Below are 14,087 nucleotides of genomic sequence, written 5' to 3' on the forward strand. Positions count from 1 at the left end.
GCGGTTCGTGCCGCTCGAAGCCCCAGACCTGCGTCCTGAGTCAGTGTTGAGCGTGTGCCGGCTTCCCGTGGCATGTGCCAGGCCTTCCCCACCCGCGGGTGAGAGAGGGGCAGGGTGCCCGCTCAGCCCTGGCACACAGGGCACCTCACCTGGCCCCGTGGCGTGGGAGCAGACTGTGGCACCGCGCCCGTCCCCTGGTCCCGCTCTCTGCGGCCGGCTCGTGCCTAACCCTGGCGCCGGGCTCCGGCCCCACCGAACCAGGGGGCCCACGGACCGTCCGCGGCGCCAGAACATCTCGCCAGTAATCCCGCGGAATAAACCGCGCCCTCTGGGCACCGTCAGATTGGAGCTGCCCGCCACCGAGCCCTCGCCACGCCCGTCAGTGTTAAACCACCGTCTCTGCTTTCAGGGGCAGCTCGCTGCTTCTCCATTAAAAAAGCCCTTCAAATAACAGTCACAAAGTTTGGGAGGGGAAAAAAAAAGCAGTGTGTCTGTGATTTTTGGCTGGGATTTATATATTTATATATTTTAATGGGGTGAAAATAAAGCCAAGGCTTGCCAGCATTATGCACTCTGTCCCATAATCCTCTCTTTCCAAGCATGACCCGATGCGGAATGCTTTTGTCTCTGTGGTGCCATCTCTGTAAAAAGGCTTTTTGTCTTTCCTGGATGGTCCTTGCGCATCGGCTCCCATGTGACTGAACAGCTCTCCCTGGCCCTTCAGGTAAGACCTGTCTGGGACAGACGGACGGCGTGTTGTCGTGGAAACCGTATAGGAAATGCCCAGCCACGCAGCAAAAGCCTGACTCTATGATTGATAAGGGCTTCGGCACTCACACGTCACGCTGTCAGGGGTGGCAACAAATCCTTTGCGTTTCTTCCTTGGTACACCGTGCGGTTCAGGGGTGGAAACTAAGCCTCCGTTTAATTTGCGCTTAGATCGCCGCCATCTTGAACAGATAAGCGCTCTGCGTTCGGTCCCTCCTCTCGAGGATTAGCTGTTTGAATATTGTACGTGAGGAATCAAGCCATACAATTAACAGTGGGGGTGGAAGAGATAACGGCTGACCTTCACAAATTGCTGCTCGCAGCAGCTGAAAGTGTATCCGTGGAGAGCAGCTCGGGGGGTTTGTGATTTGGGATGATAGTAACTGGGGTTTCTCTGCTCTCCTCTCGGGGGCTTTGTGGGCGTTAACCAAGTCTGCCGAATTCCGAAGACGATCGGTAGACCCAATCATAGGGTTTCACGAGACCCGCCTTATTTTTATGTACTTCTCGTGGAAGCATGTATGTGTGCGTGTATGTTTGTTTGTGTGTTTTGTGCTCTGTTTATTTGTTATGATTAGCAGTTTTTCCACCCCTGCGTGGGATGGGAATCTGTAAATAAGGCACCAAATGTTGTCACTTCCTCTCAGCAGTGCTCCCAGTTACCCTGCCCTTCTGGTGACCATATTCTCAGCCATAATTTCAGCCCTTGCAGATTAGCCTTCACGTAAAAGCTTGTGCCGTCGTGACGAGCCTTCTCCTGCAGTTACCGGCAGAGGTTTCTCCCGAACAGAGATGCGTGAGTGTGACTCAGGTATATATATTTCTTTTTTTGAGAACAACTTTACTCCCTTTGCCTCTGCCAGTCATGAAATATTCATTTTTCTGAACACAGCACTTTGTTAGCACGCCCTGGCTAATGGAGTGCTTTTCACTATGACTCATGGGCCGCGATAGGCCCACGCGCTCCCCGTCGGCGTCCAATCCACGGCTGTCGGCGTCTCCCCGGGGACCCGACACGTTGCCGTGGCAGTTGAGTCTGCGCTTCTCGTACGGAGGACGTGCGGCGTTGGTTTTCTGATTTCTCGGGGTAGAAAGCGGTGAAGTAGCGAAGGGTTCGTGGAGCGGGTCCACCGGTCGGCCGGTCGGCCGGTCGGTTGGTCGGCGGGTCTGGCACGCGCGGTCGGGTCGGCGCATATGTCTGTTCGACAGCTCCCACACGCGGCGAGGGAGGAGCAGGTGGGCTGGGGGGCGGCGCCCGGGGAAGGGGCGAGGGCGGCAGATGGCCCGGCCAATGGGTCGTGCTGCAGAGGAGAGAGAGAGTGTGGGAGAGAGAGAGAGAAGGGAAGAGATAGAGAGAGAGAGAGAGAGAGAGAGAGAGAGAGTGGGGAGAGAAAGAAAGAGACAGAAGGAGAGGAAGAGAGAGAGAAGGGAAGAGAGAAAGAGAGAGAGAGAGAAGGGAAGAGAGCCAGTCAGTCCATACCCCCGCATCACCCCTGGTCAGCAGAGATCAGCGCAAGCAGTCTGGCCTGAGAACAGATCCTGACCGTCCTACTGCCTGTGTTTACTACAAGTTGGTTTTTGTCCACATGGCACAACTACAGGAGAAGGGCAGCATAAATCATAGGCTGTTGGACTTGACCAATCGGATCGCCCAGAATTCACTCTGCAGATCTTGCCATTTGTCAAGCCCCTGCCCCAATTTGCTGTGAATAAAGGATTTCTATTCAAGAATGTGTCTTGTAATGCTAACTAATGGCACCCAAAAAGTGGGCAGCGTAGTCTAAGTGGTCAAAGATTGTGTCTCCGTCTGTCAGCGTTTTTTGCTTCTTGCATTATATTTTTACATGCCTTTCTCTCTGCCAAAGTATATTGCATTTCAACCTCCACTTGGTGAATTCATTTTGATGATTGTAGAACTTTTGTAAAACTTTTGTCTGTGAAGAAAAACAAGAAAACTGCGTGTTTGAGTGTCAGGCGAGAGTTCTGGACAAATATGGACCGAATCCAGGCCAATACCTGGATAACTGCTTTTCAGTTCAGAACTAGGGGTGGATGCAGTGGAAGTATACACTGGATAGGATGCTGTTTCTCTTTTATGTTTATGAAGAACATTCACTCACAGAAATAACACAATTGAGCAGCAGAGTATGGACATGCTTACTTGCATGAATCTTACTGCTCACCCAACAGATTGTATTATGTGAATATTGTGATGATGAACCAGACTTAGCATTGCTGCATGCAAACGTTATGTTGTATTTGGGGAGTAATTTCAGTGCTGTGTTCAGCATTCTTTTTTGCACGTGCGTGCCTGTGAAGGAAACCTCTACACACGAACACGGTCTGTATCTGCAGCAGTACAGATAGCCTCAGGTCTGTCTTGCATAGAAAGCTTCCCTTCCCTGCTGATGTATAAAAGCACCAGCAATCATGTGTGAATTTGTGTTGCATGTATAACATGAAGCACTGGTCAGACATATCACCTTGTTCCAGAAGTTGTGCGTGGCCTCCTGATAAACAGGTGGAGGGAATCCCACTGACACGGCTCGTGCAGGTGCTCGTACCTGTAGGGAGAACGGAAGATCTTAAGATGCTAATAAGGTCTTAACGCTGCTTTAATCAAGCGTTGCCTTTAACCAGTCACTTTCTCTAAGTGAGCGCATGACTCCATGTCTGTACAGGTTAGCATGCATCCTCCACGGGCAATGTGTTAGAGATAAGACTAGTAATTAATTCAGTTGGTGATTTGTGTGGGAATACAGTATAAGCTTGTCTAAATAAATTGAGAATCTTACGAATCATGTTTGTAGAGGTTTCTTTAAGATCTGATCATGTAAGATAGAATGTTGTAGCTTACTATCTGTGAAAAGTATCAAACAAAAGGAGACTGTGAGTGTGGATTAATTGAGTATCTGAAAGTGATTGAAGAGGTTGGCATTCCCATATCCACATGTTGAGGAGTTTAATCATACTGTGGGCCAAAAGAGTTGCATGTTAGGAGCTTTTGTCCACACTGTACACTGTACTTCATTTGGAGGAAAAAACCCTCTCTCAAAAAGACTCCGGAACTCCATGATTGATCAGCGTTCTTTTATGTGTGGATCTTGAACAGAAGCATATTTCAAAAGGTGATTGATGTGACCTTCACTCCTGGATCCACTCTTGCAGCTGTTTAATTTAGTAATAGGCAAAAAATAGAATGATTCGGCTCACTGTGAGAAATAGGTAGTGTAAGGGACTTTTAAATACTCGTAATCGTAATTAAGCAGTTGGACTAATTAATAACATTGCGGAATGTTTATCCAATTGGATCCATTTGGAGGTTAATTACTAAACAGTTCGTAGCTGAAAACTTTATTTAGCATTTAGCAGACTATCCTATCGAGAGTGACTTTCAAAGCAAATAGAAGTGCAAAGACCTGGGATAGAAGAGCAATGAAAAACTTCTCAATATTTGCTGGAAAACAAATAAATATCCTCTAAGGCCTAGACCCTGTAGGGGACATGAGGCACCATATATTCTACTATGCTGAAACCTGTTGTTCTGTGTAGAGGACATTAAAAAAAATAAAAACATATTTTCCCTGCAATGTGTTTTTGTCATCACAGACACTTGCATTATATCAGAAAAATGAAAATACTTTTTTTCTGCTGGGTCTCAAGAGGACACATAACAGAGCTAAATGGATTATTTCAACATTATTTAAAGCCAGATACAAAGCGAATATATCCAACATTTATATTGGACTCGTTAAGTATTGGGTTATTGCAGAAAAAAAACATTAATTCTTATAATTATAAATGTCTTTAAATGTTAAATGTAATCACCATACCCATTATGCCTAGCATCATTACATTGTGCAAGCAGAATAATTTATATGTGTATTAAATGTCAGTTGGTGATGTCTCATGAGAAATCGTTTATGGAGGTATAACATTGATCTTGGTACAATCACTGTTGTGCACTTAAAAAACCTGTGTTTTTATCCTTGTGTCCTCTTTCTTGGTAAACTTTCTTGTGCGTACGCTGTCAGAATGAGTGCATTTCTCCTTGTCCTTGCTTGTGTTTTCTTCTAAACGAATAGGGGGAAAGGGAATGCCCTTCTTTTTGGATGCAGTTGTTCCACTTTGTTCCTGATCCGTTACCCCCCCCCCCCTTCCTGACAGATCGGGCAGCTGTTCGCGAGCTTCGAGGAGACGCCCCAGGGCGCGGCGTCGCTGGCCCAGGTCCACCGGGCCGTGCTGACGGACGGGAGGACGGTGGCCGTCAAGGTGCAGCACCCCAAAGTGCAGGCCCAGAGCTCCAAGGACATCCTGGTCATGGAGGTAATCGCGGGGTCCGTGGCGTCCGCCGCGGTCTTCGGAGCCTTCGTCCGGGGCTCCGCCCACGCGGCCGTTACGCGGCTCCCCTCGCTTCTCCTCTGCGCCTCGGCCTACTTTACACCTGCCGCTGCGCTCTACCTCCCGTTCAGCACGTCAACTGAGCAATTCCCCTCCTCTACTGAGGGATTCACTGTGACCCATAGGTGACTCTGTTAGCCTCGAGCTCTTTTCCTATTTCATAATCCTGGAACATTTATCATTGCACAAAAAAGAAACAATGAAAGGACCTTTACTTTGCAGCGAGGACTGGGAGGATTTGAGGGTTTAGCGAAAGGCGGTGTGATTTAAAATGGTATCTCGCGCTAAGGCTACCGCCGCTAATTAATGTGCTGATGCAATCCTGCCGAGCCGAAGTCATCCGGCGGGCTGCTGCCGAATGACTAAAAGCGCTGTCTGAACAAAGGAAACGGTGTGCCTTTCTCTCAGTTCCTCTTGCAGGCTGTCCATTGGCTCTTTCCTGACTTCGCCTTCATGTGGTTGGTGGAGGAGGCCAAGAGGAACATGCCTCTGGAGCTGGACTTCCTGAACGAGGGCCGGAACGCCGAGAGGGTGGCGGAGATGCTGAAGCGCTTCGAATTCCTGAAGGTACCGACGGCGGCCGAACAGACGAGCAAACTTCACGGCACAAAGTTCTGGAGGAGGATTCCGGTTTTCAGTGAAGGTCACATCCATTGAACAGGCACTCCACATTTGGAAAACATGACTGGCTTCATGAATAAATTTGATTAAAATGGCATGCTCAGCCTGTTTGATAATCATCTCTAATCCTCTCACAGTCAGAAAAGACAGAGGCTGCTGTTGGATGTGTTTGTGAGCTGATTGGTCAGATCCTCTTGTTCTGCCTCATGCTTTTCCCCTTGAAGCCGATGTGTTTCTCTCTGCCGTGAGCCCGCGAAATCTCTCTCACTCTCACACACTCACGTATGCACACACACGTGCACAACTCACACTCACACACACATATACTGTACATTAACACAGGCACAAATGCACACACACACACACACACACACACACACACAAATACTGTACACACACACGCGTAAGCATACACAACTCGCGCACTTACTTGGGACTGCTTACACCTACATACATTTCTGCTACGTCTGCACATGCCATGCAGGCAAGCGTGGTAGCATGTATCTACATGCAAATGACTCTAATTGTGCATGCATGCACATTGAAATGCTTGCATATGCACATACGCTCACATGCACCAGTGCCCATAGAAGCACATGCACCACACTCTCGTGCTCAGACATTCAGAGAACGCTCTCTAATCCTCTGGAAGATGGAGAGTGGGGTTGGGAAATCGAGGCATTAGTCTTTGGTCAGGGCTGCAAGGCTCTCTGGCTTTCCCAGCAGTTGATAAGAGATGTTATCGGAGTGACGTAATACAAGTTATATCTCGAGAAAATTAAAAATATACTGATCAATAGTATCTCCCGTAAATCCTTTCCCCTAGACTTTTGCTAATCCCAAGTAATTTTCTCTGCCAAAGCGAAATTTCAACAAATGGGGAAGGCGGTAAAGGATGATTTGGAGCGTGTTGCATTGTACGGCGCCGGCATGGTGCACCGCCGCAGGGCATGATCCGGATTCTCTTCCTAGAAATCGCATGTCAAGCCAGAACTGAAGATTTTGCTGGAAGGTTAGCATCAGCTGATTGGGGTTTGGAGCAGGTTGTGCCCGCGAGCACGCGCATTCGAGCGATCGCGTGTGCTTCCACGTTACGGGGCCTTCCCGCGCGCGTTTGTGGACGTGCGTAGGAAAGCATGTTCACACGGTTAACAAACGTCCCAGTTCATTGTGCGAACACCGCTCACCACTAGCTGGGAAACCATTGACAGTTTGCGGCGGTGTACTGACAGATTTCAGGGCACTTTTAGCCGTGGCGGTTTTGGGCTGTCTGATAAATAACGGCGGTACTCTCCGGGCCTTCGACTGAGTGAGGGAGGCGACGCAGATCTGCCCGAAAGAGAGGTGCGCCTAGGCCCGGCCGCAATGCATTAAAACGGCTTTGCGTTTCCCTCAAAAAGATCCACCGCGAGGTAAATAATCTGTCATCACCGCCGCCAGGAGCTCCCGGACGAGTCTCTCTTCGTTTTTAACGACTCGCAGAAACACCCGTCTCCCCTCCCCCGGACAGTGAGAGCCGTTGCGGGTTTACACCCGGGGATCTGTCGGTTCAACGCTGGCTATCGCCTCTCTGAAATTGGCTGACGGCGCAGGGACAGCCGCCATGCGATCAGAGTGAAAATAAAGGTGGGGATCTCGGTGGCCGCCGCTGCGTACGCAGCCGGGTGATACGGTAGGCCTGATCACCACGAGGGCCCGATAGGATCACCGCAGCGGAGGCTTTGTTTCGGTGGCGGTGGTTGTATTTTTTTTCTTCCTGGGCTCTTGGCACGTAGCACACAGTTGACACCCAAGAAAAATGGTTTTGTTTACTCACACAAAGTAATAAGCGACAAGGTCTTCATCCACCCCCCCCCCCCTCCCTTTACTGCCTGAGAACACATTATATTTAGAGGAGAAGATCATGCGGGAGCCGGTACAGTGTGTTGTATAGTGAGACACCTTGGACTTTGTATAGGACAATGGAATGCTTATAATTGGTTTTTGAACCGACTGTTTTTCAGGTTCCCAAGATCCACTGGGACCTGTCGACCAAACGCATTCTGACCATGGAGTTTGCGGAGGGGGGGCAAGTCAATGACAGGGAGTACATGGACAAACACGGCATCGACGTCAATGAGGTAAGACCTGTTTCAGGCAAAGGGGAGGATGGGAGAATTCTGCTTTGGCCTGTACTGGGCTGTTTATTTCTATACAGTACCTTTGTCTAACCAGGTAGGTAAACAGAGAATCACATTTTCACTTCATCCTGACCTTGGGAATTAACCTGGGTAGAGAATGACAGGGACTATGATATCAATTGGATATAGGGGAATATGTATAGGGGAAGTGACCAGATGCTGAGCTAAATTTGAGAGAATTTGACCAGAAAGCCGGGGTTAACGCTCCTACCTTTTGGGGAAAGTTCAGTAGGTTCTTAAATGATCACAGAACCCAAGCTTAACGTTCAAATGATGGCATCTTCCACAGTACAGGGCCCCCCCCGCTGTGCTGGGGCACTGGAATTGAACGGCCCTAGCGAAACATCTTTGAGCAGCTACTCCGTTTTCCCTGGAATTCTCCCGTCAGTGTTGCTTAGTTCCACCAGTTAAAGGAGACTTCTTCTCTTCATTATTCACCGGGAGTTTTTGCTGATATATTTTCAGTTTCATCAGCACTTGACAGCCATTCAAAAATTGACTATTTCAGTACACTTTAATCACTCCTTTAGAAAGCGTCAGACTAAACCGGCGCAGGTGAGGCGAGACATAAGAACGCCGCGCACAGTGGAAATGATCCGAGCGGCCTTCTGCATGAGCTGAAGCTGAGACAGGAAGTACAGCAGTAAGCAGAGAGACAGGAAGTAAAGGACCTGGACCAGAAGCACAGACGCTACGCAGCACGACATAGACATGTAGTCATTTAGTGCAGAAGAATCGGGTGGATCTTTTCCTTTTGTCTTCGCTGTCACTAAGAGTAGGGCTAAAAACATGTGCAGGCTCTTGTTGAGAGAGTGAAAAGCGGTTAAGAACTATTTGAGAAGTAGGAGGGAAACCAGTCCGAAGCACAGCTTGTGTCATGGCGGATCGTAGGGCCTTGCTTTCTGCTGTGTGATGATAAAGGAGCTAACCTGCGAGTATGACTCAGCTGTTATGCTTGGGTTTGGTTTTCTTATTTAATATTAATACAATTGTCATATAGATAATACAGATATATGAAATGGGTACAGACAGGACAATTTGTCTTCTTTTTACCAGCGGAATAGGTGATTAGCTTCAGTCAGCCATTATTGCTATCTTAAGAGATGATCACAGTCCCATATTTAACTGAATATATCACCCTAATCTTTGAATTTGGACAAAAAATGAAGCCAAAGGGTCTCAGGAGTTATTTTAAATGGTTGTTATGAACACAGTAAAACGTTTTTTTGACAGTCTTTGACCAACTAAACTGGGAAAATTACCAATTGTGTATTGATTGATAAATGGGGTGATTATGCAAATGTATGTTTTTGGTGAAAGACAGGCTTCTGCTATCCTGTTTAGTTAGTGCCATACCATACAATGCTTTGCATTTTTATCATAAGGTATTTTATGTTTTTCTCTTAAATAAAATTCAAAAATGCAAAATGGTTAAATCAAAGGACGTTGAACATCTCAAATGCAATATGTCATGTGCTGAGCCGGTACTATAAATATTACTATCATTAGCACCTTTATATTCCCTCTTCAAATCCCACCATACCTACCATTCTGTATTAATATTTCTTTTTTGCACCTACAGCCGCAGAATAAGCCATTAGTCTTTACAGAAGCTCATTTCATGCATTGCTTTACAGAGAGCGAGCTGGCCTATCGCTCTTGAAAGCCTGTGAGTGCCCTGAGTTTGTTAGAGGAATAAATGGGTTCATTTTAGCTGCTTTGTTTATTTCACTCCGGTCCTGTTTTTCATTGTTTTTTTTTTCCGGCTGGGGAATTAGTATGCACACCGCTTTGCAAAGCACAGGGTTTAAAACATCAGTTTTTTTGTTGTTCTTTTACATCAAGGCATTCGTGTACCTGACAGGCTTGTAAATGCAAGCTGAAGACAGCCTGTAAGCTGGCAGATTTGGGTAGCGCATTGAGCTGGACTTAAAGGCCAAAGTCATAGCCGTTAAGACAAAAGTAATTTGTTTCCACTGCGTTGACTTTTTTTTTTTTTTTTGGGGGGGTAAACGGTTTCTTCAACAGCTGTCCTGCGCTTTCCTCAAATGCCTTGCCGCACTTAGTCTTAGTTATTTTATAGGTGTTCCCAGATAGCGTTAACGCGCTGAATTAATGAACATCTGCGTTTGTGTACAATATGTTGAAAATGACAGATATTCAGGAGGGCGACTCGGAGAATGGCGCAGATTGCTCCATTCACTTCAGTTTAAAGGCACCCTCTGATGTGCGATTGCTCTTCAGTGCCCGGGGTTGCGGCTCACATAAAGGAGCACAAAATCCTTTGATTCACAATTGCTGCACCCACCCCCCCCACCCCCACCCCCCTCCATCTTTTTAATGCCATCAAAGCGCTTTTCCACACAGAATTTATTTGAGGTAATTAGAGGTGTCTTTGGCGCGCTCGTTCCCCTCTGACACCGGCGCAGCCCCATAGATCTCGCCGTCTGAAGGGGCGGCGTCGGAGGCGGCGCGCGTTCGCCGATTCAAAAGCTTTCGGAGAAAGGGGTGCGAGGTACTGCAGAAGGGAGGCTGCTGGCACCTGGCAGATAAATGAGGCCTCTTCGGGGGGGGGGGGGGGGGTTTGGGACTGGAGCACGCTGGTAGGAGACGCACGCCCAGGGCTGCGGTACACCCGAGCAAGAGGAAGTGCAGCCTCTCTATGAACGCGCTTGCAAAGCTACGGTTACAGTTGTTGCGGGGGAGTGAAAAAGTTGCACCAGGAAATGTTGGGATTCGGACTGGTCTGGGGCATCGTTCAAACGCCGACCGCAGTGCTGTTCCTACTGTAGCTCAGAATGGATTTATGACAGGCTTAGATCGGCCTGTTTGTCATACCAGTTGGTATTCTGCCGCCATATTAAGTTGTGTGCGATGTTTTCTGGCCCGGGGTTGCCAGAATCCGTGATTTCCTAAAAGTGCGGATGAATGAAGGGTGTCAGGAGGAAAAAAGTGAGGGAAGTCGTGGAAAGATGTCGTGCAGAGGAGTCATTTCCTCAGAAGTGCACACAAGAGTGAACTGGAGCCTTTTAATATCGGAGAGGACATGCATTTCTAGAGACAGCAGTGCTAGTATGTATCCCACTGTGGACATCCCAGTGATGGGAAGGTTGGGCATCCCATATCTTGGGATAAAAATGTGTGACATAGAGAGCAAAATGGCGACACTATGAAAGGTGAAGGTATGTCGTGGGATTCCGTTACGTACGTGATGCGCCAGTCAAGTCAACACATGGTGCTCAGACTGCTCAGGAGCGCTTTAGCGAGCTTATCAGTGTGACATAGTGTGAAGAAAGTTAACTTGCAACCAGAAAGTCGTGGGTTTGGCTCCCAGCCACAGTTCGGGCTTGGAGTGAGTGCAGAATTGCAATATGTAAATATATTGCCTATGTAAATGTGGTTGTTTAAATGGGCAGCTGTGCCGCCCACCCTATATGTGGGCCCTGTGGTGTAATATATTTCTGTATTAACACAGGTACAGCCTTATTAAAGTTCTTGGCAGGAGAGTTCAGTCTGACAGGGCTCTCTCTGTGATGTTCTCCTTTGATCTTCAGCTCCTGGGAGCACTTGCTCACCTTGGAGCTTAGTAAAGGAAAGAACTGCTTTTACCCCCACCTCCACCTCCCACCCCCCACCCCATTTGTCACATCTCTTCTGAGTGTGTCATTTCTGATTGATTTTTTTTTTAATATACCTTCTCTGATTCACGTTGAGGGAACATTTTTGGTGCAGAATGCTGCCCCTGCCTGACGTTGTTGTTTAGGGAACGATTTTACTGATTAAACGATAGCAGACGCTATTGTGTTTGGGATTACCAGCAAGTAATCCCAAACACAACTCAAACAAACAGTCAACTATTTTTAATCTGTCTTTTTTTCACACAGGAGAATAGCTGACTTCAGTTCTCTAGAACCCAGTGCAGCTCCACCTGGGTTGTTTTATCTCTGTGCTTGCGTAGGCCATTCGTATTCAAGGGCGAGCTCCGCACTCAATATATTTGCCTCTATGCTGCAGACAGTACATTAGAGAAACACAGTGTGTACGCTGTTTGTACAAATGCGATCAGAATAAGTCAGCGTGATTAACGTCCGGGCAATATCGGGCATCATAAGACAAGAACCTGGCCTTTGCAACCTTGACTGATCTCCTTGGGGTTTTCATTAGTAACAGACGACATTACAGTACTGTTTACTCCCCAAAGTAAATAAAACCCATGCCGTATGGGAGCGTTTTATCTCGGAGAGAGATTGGCTTCGGCATTAGCCAATCGTGATGAGAGTTATTAGACAGTTGATGAGATAGATATCGAACATAATAAATGATGGAGTCCTCCCGAGAAAATGGATGGAATTATTAACTGGCTGTGGCGTCTCCAAGGTTCTGTGTGGGAGCTGGCGTGTAAGTAATCAAAAGATTGATGATGGCCAAAATAGACTTTTCTCTGTACTGGTGGACGTGCGCAGAATTGTGAATAGTCCTCCCCCCCCCTCACCCCCCCTTACCACCACCACCACCGATGGAGAACTGTTCTGGAAAATAGAAGTTTTCTCGACTGTTCTTGCTAGGTACAGCTTTTATCATTTGCTGATGTTCATCCTCCCCTTCATAATGTAAAGGCAAGCGGTAGCTATGTCAGATCAGGGGAGGTATGATTTGGTTTTGGTGGTGTTAGGTGTTATGATGAGACTGTACATGAGTAGAGTGTGGTGGGAAACAAAATCTGCCATTTTTGTCATTGTGCGCTCCAGGAGGATGAGTAATTACCATTTAAAGACAATGAAATGAAATTTGAGGGAATGCTGATCAGCTTTACATCCTGATGCGAGAGCAGTGCTGCTGTTCGAATGGGTCTGGATTATAAATGCCTTATGTAATATACACAAGGATTTGTCCTCATGACTATATATAGTTTTTTAAATGTTGGATTTTCCCACATATTCTATTTTTAAACCCAACCCACTACTGTTTAAAGATGTGAGAACCATCACTGTATAGATGGAGCTACAATGTTTAATTCACTGCTGAAACCTTTTCCATGTTTGCATGTGTGCTTGTTTCTGTGTGCATTTGTGTGTCCATGCTTCTACACATAAGCCTGTGTATACCTGTATTTTTGTGTTTGTGTGTGTGTGTGTTTGTGTGTGCATGTGCGTGTGTGTATTTGTGTGTGTGCTTGTGCGTACACATGTATGTCTGTGTGTACCCCAATGTTATTCTGTGTGTATGTATGTATGTGTGTGTGCATGCACGCGTATGCACATGAATATCTGTGTGTGTGCCCATCTGTGTTTGTGTGTCTGTGTGTGTGCATGTGTGCCCTGCAAATGCCTGTTTGTGTGTGCCCCTGTGTTTTTATGTGTGTGTTTGTATGTATGTGTGTGTGCATGCATGTGTATGCACATGTATAACTGTGTGTGTGCCCATCTGTGTTTGCGTGTCTGTGTGTGTGTGGGTGTCTGAGTGCGTGCGTGCGTGCCTTGCACACGCCTGTTTGTGCGTGCACCTGTGCTTTTGTGCACATATGCACATGTGGAATTCAAATGGCTGCAGTGTGTTTATCCGAGCAGTGGAGAGGGAGAGTATGGCGGTGCTTGTTTTTCTCAAACCCGTCTTCTCTTTAAATAGAAATCCCTAAGTGCCGATCCTCGGGGATAAGCAGTGGGAAGGAGAGATATCTCAATTTGCTGTGATTCCTGCTCCTCATGCAGTCGAGCGCATGCCGCAGTCGAGCGCATGCCGCAGCTACGCTTTTCTCTGCCGTTTTTCCGTGTGAATTCTCCGGCCTCCTCGTCCTGATTGGCTCTTCTGAGTCGCCTTTTTCATGTCCTGCTGAGCATTTCGCTGCCCACTCTGGTGAGAAAAGGTGACCAGGAGTGGCAGTTAAATGCCACGGCCTCGTCTTTCATTTCGTACCTGATTACTGTCCAGGGGGGAGAAAGTTCTCTTTCTCTCTCCTTCCCTCCCTCTGTTGTCCTCCGTCTGTCCGTTGTCCTCTGTCCCTTTCCCTCTGTCCTGTATGTGAGAATCAGAAGTGGGGGTTCAGAGGGGATGGCTCAGTCTTCGGTACTGTGAGGCCTGTGATCGTCCCGTGAAGGAGTTCCTGGTGGGAGGAGATAC

At 47.5% G+C, this 14,087-nt stretch overlaps 1 protein-coding gene across 2 annotated transcripts in view; it reads left to right on the forward strand.

The window, feature by feature from the left end:
* Positions 1-14,087, forward strand: part of adck1 (aarF domain containing kinase 1) — a 136,530-nt gene that overhangs the window by 81,383 nt on the left and 41,060 nt on the right. For both annotated transcript variants that reach the window (XM_035386242.1, XM_035386249.1), the window contains 3 exons: positions 4,936-5,094; positions 5,578-5,736; positions 7,794-7,910. In XM_035386242.1, coding sequence (XP_035242133.1) covers positions 4,936-5,094; positions 5,578-5,736; positions 7,794-7,910 — 435 coding nt within the window. The remainder of the gene's footprint in view (positions 1-4,935; positions 5,095-5,577; positions 5,737-7,793; positions 7,911-14,087) is intronic.

The sequence above is a fragment of the Anguilla anguilla genome, chromosome 1 (genome assembly GCF_013347855.1).
Source record: "Anguilla anguilla isolate fAngAng1 chromosome 1, fAngAng1.pri, whole genome shotgun sequence".
NCBI classification, from domain to species: domain Eukaryota; kingdom Metazoa; phylum Chordata; class Actinopteri; order Anguilliformes; family Anguillidae; genus Anguilla; species Anguilla anguilla.